At 43.2% G+C, this 12416-nt stretch overlaps 2 protein-coding genes across 2 annotated transcripts in view; one reads left to right on the top strand and one right to left on the bottom strand.

Annotated features, from left to right (window-relative positions):
• Window positions 1-748: 748 nt before the first annotated feature.
• CSUI_001152 (uncharacterized protein) lies at window positions 749-7687 on the bottom strand. The gene is made up of 6 exons (XM_068061358.1): window positions 6828-7687; window positions 5019-6079; window positions 4205-4254; window positions 3173-3529; window positions 2073-2642; window positions 749-1477 (listed from the first exon to the last, which is right to left on the bottom strand). The coding sequence occupies exon 6, from the start codon at window positions 1180-1182 to the stop codon at window positions 826-828; it is 357 nt and encodes a 118-aa protein (XP_067926665.1). The 5' UTR covers window positions 1183-1477; window positions 2073-2642; window positions 3173-3529; window positions 4205-4254; window positions 5019-6079; window positions 6828-7687; the 3' UTR covers window positions 749-825.
• A 2565-nt stretch (window positions 7688-10252) lies between these two features.
• CSUI_001153 (kdel endoplasmic reticulum proteinretention receptor 2) overlaps window positions 10253-12416 on the top strand; it is a gene marked incomplete at its 3' end in the record, with an annotated part of 2821 nt that continues 657 nt past the window's right edge. Inside the window, exon 1 of the mRNA XM_068061359.1 lies at window positions 10253-11772. Within this exon, the coding sequence (XP_067926666.1) occupies window positions 11447-11772 (326 nt within the window). The remainder of the gene's footprint in view (window positions 11773-12416) is intronic.

Consider the following 12416-nt stretch of genomic DNA (forward strand, 5'->3'; position numbering starts at 1 on the left):
AGAAAGGAGGAAAGAAAGAAAGAAAGAAAGAAAGAGTGAGGAAGACAAAGAGGGAGAAAAAGAATGAGGTGAGAGCTATGTATGTACACCGCTGAAGATATTACATACATCTCCACGCAGACAGAGCGACAACACGTATATATATATATATATAACATAGATACTTATATATATACAGATAGACAAAGACATCTCATACAGGGACGGAGAGGGAGACAAAGAAGAGTCCATAAAGACGTATATTGACATCTCTACATATCTGCAGATATATATGTATGTATATGCATACTAGAGATAGAAGATGAGTTATACTCAGTCATCCCTTGTATGCATGTACACGCAGACACTTACATGGACCATATACGATACATACATGAATACATACATACATATTCATACATACACACATAGGCATGTATACATATTCATACATATACATACATGTACACTATCCTTTCTCACGTCGAGCAGATGTATATAGATATGCATACATATATATGCACATACATGTACCTCTGTATATTTACGTGTCTCTATCTACCTACACACATATAGATAGATACATGTATACACGTGTACATATCGGCTGTCACTGTTTAAAGTATGAGGTGGAGACGAAGAAGCATAGGGAAGAAGCAGCACATCATTACATCCCGAGATAGGCAGAGGAAGACAAGCCGAGGGAAGGTACGAGCGGAAAAGAGAAAGAAACTTTCTGGAGAGAAGAGATAGAAAGGAGATGTTACCTGGGGCCTGAAAAGAAACAAACTTTCTTCTTCTTCTTTCCATCTCCTCTTGCTCCTTCTTGGTCACTATCCCTATCGACTACTTTCTGACTTTCCTTCTTCTCATTCTTATCTCCTGCTGTTTCTTCTCTGTATCCCTCGAGGCCGCTAGCCTTCCCTGGAGATCCATTCTTATCACTCGAGCAAGAAGAAGAAGAAGAGGAAGAAGAAGAGGCAACGGCGAAAGAGCTAGGGTCATCCCGACCCAGCTCGATATCTCGACCCTCCATATCCATGACAATCGACGAAGAGACAGGATAATGATGAGAAGAAGGGGATGAGAAAGGAGACGGGACAGCCGTTGTAGCTGTCTCTTCAGCTTCGCTGACTGTATCGACACTCCCTCGCTCTTCGCCCCTGCGAGTACGAAGACGACTCGCAACATGCGACGGCCCATCCGTACAACGAGCTATTCCTTCTTCCTCGGCTCTTTCTCCTGAATCTTCTCTGTCTTCTCTTCTTGCTCGTTCTTCTCCTCCTCTATCATCACCTTCTCCCGCAACACCTGTGCATGCATTCGACTGTACATACACCCCACCAGGAGGAGGCTGTCTATTTGATGCGAGTTCTCCCTCCTCTCTCTCTGTTTCTTCACAAGAATCCTTCAGTCTCTTGCTCCCCATGATACCAGCACTCGGCTCTACATGACTCGGAGAAGAAGGAGAAGAAAAAGAACAAGATTCCAGAGAATCCTGACGGAAAAGACAGAGAAGGAAAAAAGGAAAGGCAGAAAAAGAAGAAAAGGAAGCCCAGCACACCATTCAATTACATATATATATATACATATGTATGTATCTGTCTCTCTCACTTTATAGAGAGACAGAGAGAGGGACTCGAACTGTCCCTTTTAGAGAAGAAGAGTTCGGTGACTGCATGCACGTGCGTGTTGAAATCTGAAGAGAAGAAGAAGAAGGAAATCCAGTGAAGGGGAGTAGATGAAAAAGAGAGATAGAGAAAGAGGAACAAGAGGGAGAGGAATGACTGACGGAGAAAAGGAAGAAGAAGAAGAAGAGACCAACACCATTGCAGACCTGATCATGTCTTGCCTCTTCTTCGTGCGGGATATCTCTACTTCTAGACCATCACACACATATCCCCCCTAGTATGTAGAGATCCATGCAGGTCTGTAGGTTTACCTATACATCCGCAGACACCTACGATCCACATGGGGATGTATCCGTACATGCATGCCGCCTGATCCCTATATGCGGAGACGGGTGAGAAAATAAGGGAGAAAAAGAAGAAGAAGAAAAGGACCGGGAAGGAGGTGCGGTTCTGGTGTCTTACCAGGGAGTTGTGGCTTTCATGTGAAGCTGCAAGCCGAGTGAAGGGGATAGCGGGGCACCAAGCATCGATGCTCTCAGGTGTCCTAAACATGGCCGATGCCCCCCCTGCTGCATCTCGATGCTGAGCAGTCGACACTGTTGCCGTTGATGTGGTCAAAAGGCCCCTCCTAACATGCCCCGGACCAGCACCTTCTCTTCCTCCTCTTCCTATCGCCTGTCCTTCTTCTTCCTCTTCTTCTTCTCTTGAGACCCCTCTCAACCCTAAAACGCGAAAGATTCCTAGGAGGGGAGGAGGGGGAGAAGAAACTGACTGAAAAGCTCTTCCGTGAAGCTCTTCTCCTTCTACTACTTCTCCTCGTCCGTTCTCTAGATTTCTTCCTCTCGGGAGAATGACTGTCCTAGCTCCATCTCTTTCTCCGCGATGTATAGACACCTGGCGATAGACATCAGAAGAAGCCGAGCCAGGAGAACGACTAGCGTTATGACGGCTGTGGAGATGGAGGTCCGTCTCGTCTCTCTCTCCTTCTCCAAAGGCAGGGGGGACCTGAGCTTCACCTGGGCTTCTCTGGATCTACAGAAAAAGAAAGAGTGAGAGAGAAAGAAAGAAAGAAAGAGTGAGAAAGAAAGAAAGAGAGGACACGAGGGGGCTGCAGCGGTTGTCTGCGCGAGAGAAGACGAAGGATTGCATGCAGTCACATGAAAGAAGAGAGACAAGGGGGGTGTAGTTATGATAGCTACAGCACCGAGAGACTATCACCCGAAGGATCGGCCATCATTATCTACTGTAGCGCAGGTCCATTCCCTGGCTGGCACGTCACTATAGCTATCCACTCACATATCCATAGATATACATTGGTATAGATACAGATATACACATATACAGAGCTCTAGAAAGAAAGAAAACGTGAAAGACCATGTGATGACCAGAGAAGTCGTGAAGAGCTCCCCGGATGGAGAAGAAGGGAGAAAAACCGACTGCATGCAACTGCTTGGTGCCACGCCAGACATCTCCTGAGCTCTTCGTTTCTCTCCTTCCCTTCTTTGACCGTTCTAATCCCTCACTCTTTCGCGCTGCTGCTTCCCCCTACTTTTCTCACTTACACGCCAGAAGATAGGTAAGGTCCACTGTGTGTCTAAAGGATCTGGCGTTCTCTCATCCAAGGAAGAGGACGAAGAGTCTCGGCCGTGAAGATCGGGATGAGGAGACAAAGAAGATCTTGCTCCCCCTCCCCCCCCGAGAGAAGAGAAATGCAAAAGAGAAGAATTGGGAGGCTGAAGAAAGCTTGAGGAGATTCTTCGTCGCTGTCCGTTGCTTCTTAGATTCGAAACAGACTGGAGACGACCTAACCCGACCATTCTCGCTCTTGCTTGATCGAGTTCGAGTCTTCTTCTTCTTCTCTCTTGAGATACACGACGGAACTGACGTAAAACGACGCAAATTACGCCAAATAAAGCCACCTGCGGCGCGCATACACAAGGCCACATACCACAGACACATGTAGAGATAGAGGTATGCATAGAGATAGATGTATAGTAGTTGTAGATATACATATAGAGAGGCAAAAGTGAACAGAATTACATACGCTAAATCTATGGAGAGGAGGGAGGAGAAATAGACAGATGTAAATGTAGACATACACATACAAGCATAGAGATATATAGATAGATAGATATATGGGTATACATCGGTAGAGAGATTCAAATCTATGTGCGTACATGGAACTACTTACAGACATGATACATACACTACAGACCCGATATGCGTATAGATGCACACGCGTACAGACAAATAGGCGTAGATACATGAATAGATACATAGACCAAAGCCACATAGATGTAAGTAAGAAGACATAACAAAAGCAGCCACACCGTGACTATGAATACTGATCTATCCACACATATATATGTATATACATAGATATTGTACAGGGTGTCGAGTCTCTCAGTATGTACGTATGTATGCATATGTAGGTGCACGTATCTATGTAGTGTGTACATGTATTATTATGTATACTCTAGCCTGTCTTGTTTCTCCACAAACAGACACCTCACCGTCATTCTACTTTTTGGGAGCCCCACTCCGAGGAAAAAGAAAGAAAGAAAGAAAGAACGAGTGAGAGAGAGAGAACTTACAAGGAGACCTAAGACGAAGAGCCAAACCAGAATGTCCGCCGGATCACCCCCTGAGGGAAGAAAGAGAAGGGAGCAAAACAGTGAAAAAGAAAGGCAGCGTGAAATAAAGAAAGAGTGAGAAAGGAAGAAAGTGAGAAAGAAGAGAGAGAAGATCTAGGGGAAATCAGTATTTCCAGCATACTTGTTTCATATTCGATCACGGTGTACATACACCTGAATGGGACTCGACCTCCATTAACAAAGAAAGACTGACCCCCCGCTCCTCCTCTGCCCAAAGAGAAGCCCCCCCCATGTAGACATTCATCATTTACACAAGCATTTACGCATCTACAGATCTCGATGCTTATCGACTTCTCTACCGCCGAGAGAGGGAGAGTAGCAGGTTCTTCCAGGGAACGAGAGAGAGACAGAGGAGAGAAGAGGACAAAAAAGCTTAAGAGAGGTCAAGAGCTGAAAATTCGATTCTCTACTGCAGGAGAAGGGTGTCAAGAAAGACTTTTTCCCTAGAGGGTGAACTTATCCTGCCTCTAGACATACACAGAGAGATCTGAAGATCTGCCTTTGTATGTGAGACAGAGAAACACTACACCTACAGAAATGTGCATTAGATTCACGTGAGAGGTCTATCTTCATACATACCGGGACATACCTATTCATCCATATACAAACGCATACACATACATCTTCATGCACATAGAGACACATACATATTCATCCATGTATAGAGACACACACTCATAGAGATTGATACACATATAGACTCATACACAGCCATATACAGAGATCGGTTGATGTATGCAAAGAAGCGACGTGCCTGTATTGGCTTGCCAGATGGTAGCTTTTCGACTGTTGGTGTGGGATGATGACCGCTCAGGAGACGAGACAGAATCATGAAAGAGAGGGAAGACGTCATCACCCCCGAAAAGCTTTCTTTCTCCTCCTTCTTCTTTTCCTCTTTCTTCTTCTTCTCTTTCTCTTTCTCTCCCCGCTTCTTCGTCTTCTCCTTCTCTTCTTACCGATGCATCACTAAAAAGGAGAGAAAAAGAGAGAAAATCTTCTCTTCCACGACTTCTCTCTTGTTCTCCCCCTCCCCGTTGTTCTCCCCCCTCCTCTGTTTCACCTGACTGCGAGAGAAAGACCATCATTCTTCTTTGAAAAGAGAAACACAAAGGGGCGCGTTCTTTTCTCTTCTTCTTCTTCTTTCACATGAGAGGCATTAGATACGACTTTCTACCTATGTAACTCCATACATATGCATGCACACATGGACCGTAGATAGACATTTCTATATCTACTTCCCTAGAATGATGGACTATAGACTTGTATCGCCATCTGTATATACATCTACTTATGTACGTACAGAGAAGAAGAAGAAGAAGAAAAAGAAGAGGCGTGCTCTTGGGAGATAGAAGATAGGATCAACACGAGAAACAGAGAAGATGACGGAGAAGAAAAGGCGAAGAGAGGAAAGAAGAAGAAAGGACCGCAAGGGGAAAAGAAGGGAATTCAGAGAAAGAAAGGAGACATGAAAGGTTTGCTAAAGTTTTGAGAGTGTCCGTGAAAAAGAGAAGAGAATTGAGAAGCAGAGAAAGAAAGATAAGAAAGGGAAAATAGAGAGAGAAATAGTGTCAAAAAAGAAGAGAAAGAAATGACGTCTTCTAAGAATGAGAGAACCTTTAATCGTGTCTCCGAGAGTAAGAAGAAGATGGGGTATAAGAAGAAAGAACTCTTCTTCTTCTTCTATTCTCTCTTCTTCTTCTGCTCTCTGTAAATACACCCCACTCCATCATCTTCTTCTTCTCCTCCTCCCTGTTCATCTTCATCTCTTTCTCCAGCCATCTCCTCTTCATCCCTGACGTCATCTTCCTTCTACGACTACCAAAGAGAAGAAGAAAAAAGAGAAAGAAGAAAAAGAGAAAGAAGAAAAAGAGAAAGAAGAAAAAGAGAAAGAAGAAAAAGAAGGACCTATTACATGAGTTGTCTTCTTCTTCTTCACATCATAATTCTCTCCTTCTTTTAGACGTGTCTAACCTTTTAGAGAAAAAAGAAGAGAAAGACGAAAAGGACCAAAGAGAGAGAGAGAGAGAACTTATCACTGAAGAGAACCGAAAAATGGACGACTGAATGACCGATCAAGCATTGTTTGTTCCTCTTCTTCTCCTTCTCTCTTCTTCATCTCTTTCTCTCTCTCTTCTTTCATCTTGATCTCTTCCTTCTTACTCTCTCTCGATCTTCTATCATTAGCAAGCACAACTACCTGTCCGTCTTTTCGGTCTTTCTGCGACATAAGAATGAAGTGGCAAAACCCTGTTCCTCTTCTTCTTCTCCGTCTCTGTCTCTCTGACCTTCCCGCTGGGCTAATGTCTCCTACCTCTCTCTCTCTTTCTGCATATGTCTAGAATGAATAGGCAGATAGATAGATAGATTAAAGATAGATTAAAGATAGATAGAGAGATATAGCACGCTCTCAGGACATTTCTATGAAAGTCCGATGTTCATTATACATCCTTTCGTTCACAGCCCTTCCTGTTTGAGCCCATAGCATGATATAGAAGGATGGAAAAGAGCAAGAAGAAGAGAAAGACGGAAGAAATGCTTCCTATCACCTGTGTTGATAGTGTACCTTCTTGTTGTTCTCCTTTTCTGTCCCCCTCCACGTTCCTTCTTTGACGCCTTCCTTTCTTTTCTCCTTACAATGAACTCTCTCTAAGGGAGAAAGAAAAAAAGATACAAAACACAAGGGAGAGAGAGAGAAAAAAAGAGAGGAGCACTTTCTTCTTCTTGTTCTTCTCTTTCTTCTTCTTTTCCATTCATCTCTCCGATAGCACGATGCCAAAAAGACTAAACGCTATCTTCACCATCATGTGATTTAAAAATTGCGAGAAGGTCCTCTTCTTCTTCTTTTTCTTCTTCTTCTTCTTAGTGAACGAAGTCTTTTTTGCCTCTCTCTCTTTTTGATCTATGCGTCCCATCTCTATCCATGGGACTGACTGCGCTTGTGTGTTTCTTCCACTTGTTTCTTCTTGGGGAGGAATCTCTCTCTCCTTTTTGAACGCAAATAGCTGGGACCTTTGTTCTCTATCGAAAACTCTAAATCATAGAAAGAAGAAAAAGAGAAAAGACTTTCATGCGGTGATCTTCTTCTCTTCTCAATCAAAAGAGAGGAAAAGATCTGAAAGGTCCACCGGACATCTCCAAACAATAGATACGAAAGAAAACGTCTTGAGAAGAACGCGAGGGAATGATAGAGAGAGGAGAAGAAGAAGAAAAGAAGAAGAAGAGGAAGAGGAAGAACCAATAAGAATTCAACTTCCTCCGTCGAGCTTCTGTCTGCTTTTCCGTCACGGTCATGAAGACTCTTTTCTACGAAGCACGACCCAACTGCAGCTATTTCAAGCTGCTTGACTCTTCGAAAAATCGCAATTAGCCGGCGACGTCAACTCTCCTCAAAAAGCGCCATCTCTTTCGCTCTTCGAGAAAAAGAAAGAACGAACGAAGGTAAAGTAGCCAAGGGAGACAGGAGGAAAGTCCCACAGAAAGAAAGAAAGGAAGGAGGGAGAGATGATGAGAATAGGAAGAAGAGAAGGTGTCTCGCCATCGTTATCACTAAGAAAGATGCTTGTTCGAGAAAGAAAAGAAACAGGGGCAAGCACTCAGAACGTTTGACAAAGGGAGGAGGTCCCGAGAAAGGAAGTCGCTTAGTGCTTCTTTCTTTGTCAAAAAGAGAGACTTGCCCTTGTTTCTTGAAAGCCCCCTTCCTTCTCTTTTGTTCTCCTTTCTTGTGTGGCTATCTCATTCTTCTTCATGACGGGGCTCTTCATCCTCGATAGGATTTAGGATACACCAAACCTATAGCATAAATCGCCATCTTCAAAGAACCTCCACACTCCTACTAGGACTATCACTACTACTACTACCACTACGCCTACTATACACGGCTACTCCTACTACTTTGACTGCTACTACGACTACTCCTATTGCTGTCACTGCCACTACTACTGAACGGTATGACTACTCCCTTATGACTACTACTACTACTCCTATCACTATAAACTACTCTTGTCTCCCTACGACTCGGCTAGGGCGTCGGCTAGCACACTCGTCCCCCTATAGCAGTTATCATGCATGCCGGCTACTCCTATTCCTCTCCCTACCACGACTACCATGTGTGGCTACTACTGCTACTACTCCTATGACGAGTACTCCTATCCGCCGTGCAAAAAGTGAGAAGATGAGTTCGCCAGGAGCACCTGTAAATGAGCCAGTGCGCCTAGATGCGTGTCTGTAACGAGGCGAAAAAAGAACGTGTGAAGAAGAAGAAGAATAGCCGCCCTGGGAGGAAAGTCGGTAAACTGTTGTGAATGAAGAAGAAATGAATGCATGGATAGAGATGAGACAAGTAGCTGTGACGGGCAGTTGTCGCACACAGCGCCTCGAGTCCAAACCTACCTAGGCCCGCCCCGTTACCGAGGAGAACGGGGATCACGTCTCCTGCTGACTTGTATGGCTCCGTTGATGTATCAGGTTGATTTATGGATACGGTAGAGGAAGAGAAGAAAGAAACAGCACCTCTCAGAAGACGAAGAAATCGACTTCTGATTCTTGTTAATTCTTTAGTGTCATCTTCGGCAGCATGAGTCCCATGAGAAAGTACGAGACCATCGATACATTCCACAATAGTCATCTCTTTCTTCTTTCCAGAGAGCTAACTCGACATCTCTATCTCTCTTCAGAGCTAAAGAGAGAGAGATAGGGATAGACGAAAAGGAAAAGAGACGACGACGACGAGGAGGAGGAACATGAATAGTAAAACATACAAAGCGAATGTTGTAGCATTCGAGCGTGGCAACACCTCTTCTTCTTCTTTTGACCTACCAGGCTTATCTTGGTAGAAGGGCATTCTATCCTGTGGTCGATTTCTCTCGGATAGATCAAAGACAGCTAGATCGATATGGATAGAGAAAGATCGATAAACACAAGATAGGTAGACAGATAGAGATGGATAACGTCTCTAAGCCTCTCAAAGCTTATCTGGACGTAGGCGCGTGTATATATGGTTTATATGTCTACCCGTGCCTACATCGGTCCATGAGGAGCAGAATCCATTGCTTCGCAGGGGGTGTGTATAATACCCAGAGTCACACTATATACAAGTACCTACATATAAACTGCCAGACATACACACGGGGGTATACATATATATAGATGCACATCTATACACAGCCATCCGTACAAGCTACGTAGAGATAATAGAAGATTCTTCCGTGCAGATACATGGATTTGTCCATAAATAAACAGAATTGTACTGAATAGAAATGTACCTATTTATCTCCCTCTCTATAGATTTATTACGTATGTGCATACAGCTGTTACAAAGGAGGTGTACAGAACAACATACGATAGACTACTACGATACTTCTATCCTGTATGCACATCCACCTGTCTCTATCTGTCTCTATGACTAGACTTACATAGAGAGAATTCACACCCTCCGTTGTTGACGTCAAGGAGCTCCCTCCCACATGAAAGACGACACTTTTCCTGGGAAGGGGTCGATGTGATGGATAGATACCTCATCTCCTGCGAGCTTTCTTTCCCTCTCCTTATCTTCTTTGTTTTCTTCTTCTCTTTCTTCTTCTTCTTCTCCTACAAGCAAAGACGCGCTCGCACGTCTATGAAAAGTGGAGAGACTCAGTCTTTCCGAAGAGAGGAACTCTCAGGAACCCATTTATCACCTGAGAGAAGGAGATGAAAGACTGAATGATCTCGTAGCGCCTCCTCCCTGGACTTGCTTGAAGCCGTTCCGTTCTAAGAAGTTTTCTTTCTCGTCTCTTTCTTTCATCTCTCTTTTCTTCTCCTTAATGAATAGAGACGAAATCGATGTGTTTTATAGAACTAAAGAAGCTTGCTCAGAGAGAGACATACCCCTCGACTGTTTAGATGGTATGATGTAGGATGCTGCCCACATGTGAGGTGTACATACACCGGAACGAACGGCGGCGGCGAGTCAGCTGAGAAGCGAAGAATCCATCAATCAAATTTTTTCTCTTATGATGATGCTGATGTTTCTCCTTCCTCCCCCTCTGGTCTTGACGTTCTTTCTGTAGTTTTCTTTCTTTTTTCATCTTCTTTTTAATGATCATAGAAGTAAGCTTACTTTCCCTTCCTTTTTACTTCATTTCTCTTTCTTCGGTTAACAGATTCTTCTTGGCTCACAATTTTGTTTCTCCTGCCTGCTTCTCTCTCAAGTGTTGATATAGCCAAGCAGAGATAAGAAGATTTCCCTTCTTCAGTTCTTTTTAAACCCCTTCCTTCTCTTCTTTTTGACTAAGTCGTAGATCTCTAATCTCTCTTCCTTCTCTCGCTTTTCCTCTCTCTATCTTGTCTCCTTCTTTGTGTGTCTTTCCAGGAATCTCTCCTTCTCATCGTTTTCTTTCTCAGTCCTCTCTCCGTCTCAACATACACTTGAGAGGTTTTGTTTTCTGGACTTCCCGAGTTGCAGGAGTCCATAGTATTCAGTCTTCTTTACAAGAAAAGAGAGTGCCTTCTCGTCGTCTTCTTCCTCTTCTTTCTTTCTTTCCGCCTCTGTCGCCAAATTCTCACACTTTCCGAACTGAAGGCCTCGAGATTCTTTCTCTTCGTCACGCGAAGCCCTCTTCTGCTTCTTCGCTTTCCTTACTTCTTCTGTTTCTTTTTTCTTTTCCTTTTCTCCTCGTACTTTTGTCCCGCTTTCTTTCATCGTTGGTCTGCTGGTCCGTCTCTCTCCTCTCTCCTTTCTTTTCTTCCTTTCATTCCTTCTCTTGTCATACTTCAGAGAGAATGTCTCACACTCTCGCCACAGCTTTTCTTTCCTCGGGCTGATGTGAAGTTTCTCACCTTTCTTTCTTTGTCCTTGTGGTCTCAATTTTCGAGAGAGTGCCTCTCGATTGTATCATTCTCATTCTCTCTCTCTCTCTTTCTGAACGTCTCTGTCCTACCCAAGAAGGCCTGTTTCTACTCGTCATTCATCGTCTCTAGTCAGTTATCTTAAAGAAAATAGACTCTCTTCTCTTTCTCTGCTCCTCACCTTCTTCTTTTCTCTCTTACCTTCCTGTCTGTGTCCTTTCTTTGTTGTTTCAAGTCTTCTTTCTTCTTCTTCTTCTTCAATCCATATCTTCTCTATTCCCATCACTCATCTTGTTCCTCTTTACCTTTCCTATTCTCCTTGTCCCCTCCCTTCTTTCTTTCTTCTTTTTCTCCAAGATGTTCCACTCGGCAGTTCGAGTTGTCTTGTTAATGTCTATAGCAGCTCTCTTTATTGTCCAGCAGGTCTATTCGCCTCTCGTTACAGTGTGGATAGCTTTAGGTGAATATCTTCACTGTGTCTCTTATGTCTTACTACTTGATCTCATTCTAACCAATCGAGGTTTAAAAGGTCTAAGTGTTAAGACACACGTCTGCTTCCTCTTCGTTCACTGGTTCAGATACATCGACTCCTTCTTTACTACTCATTACAATCACTGGATATTTGTAAGTCTCTCTTCTCCCTTCATCCATCTATCTTTAATCTATCTATCTTTAATCTATCTTTAATCTATCTTTAATGCATCTATCTTCAATTCATCTATCTATATGTGTATGTTTAATCTATTCATCTATCATTAATCTCTCTATCTTTAATGTATCTTTAATCTATCTATCAATCTTTATCTGTCTATATGTGTGCGTGCCTCTATATACGTATAGGTTCGTAGACTTCGTAGGAATTTTTGTATCTCTTTTACATAGGCTTACCTATACCCTCCTTGTATATGAATGGATGTGTATATCTATGTCTATAAACAAGTATGTATGCGTATACATATTGAAATTTCTTCTCTTTTCTCTTGTCTATGCTGTCTTTCCGAACTCTATCATACCTGGAGAAAAGAGTCTTGTCTACACTTCTTTATCATACTATTCTTCTTCTTCTTCTCCTTCTCCTCATATCAGAGAGATATATGTCAGACCATATCTAATTGCTATTTTTCTTTCTTTCCTTCTCCCTCCGTTCCGGCTGTTCATCTTCTTCATCTACTGTCTCCATACAGATACACAGACGACTTCCTGTGTCTCCTCTTCACTGTAGATCTATAGCTCTCTCTCTCGATGTGTATGTACAGCTGTATGTAGACAAAAAACTTCTAGGTGCGTCCAGTCTTCACCCTCTCTTCTTGTATCTATCTATCTATCT

Source organism: Cystoisospora suis, assembly GCF_002600585.1.
Source record: "Cystoisospora suis strain Wien I chromosome Unknown contig_456, whole genome shotgun sequence".
Lineage (NCBI taxonomy): Eukaryota > Apicomplexa > Conoidasida > Eucoccidiorida > Sarcocystidae > Cystoisospora > Cystoisospora suis.

Bases quoted from the DNA above. Each gene is read 5' to 3' on its own strand.
- CSUI_001152 (XM_068061358.1), bottom strand. From the start codon at position 1,182: ATGGGCCGTCGCATGTTGCGAGTCGTCTTCGTACTCGCAGGGGCGAAG.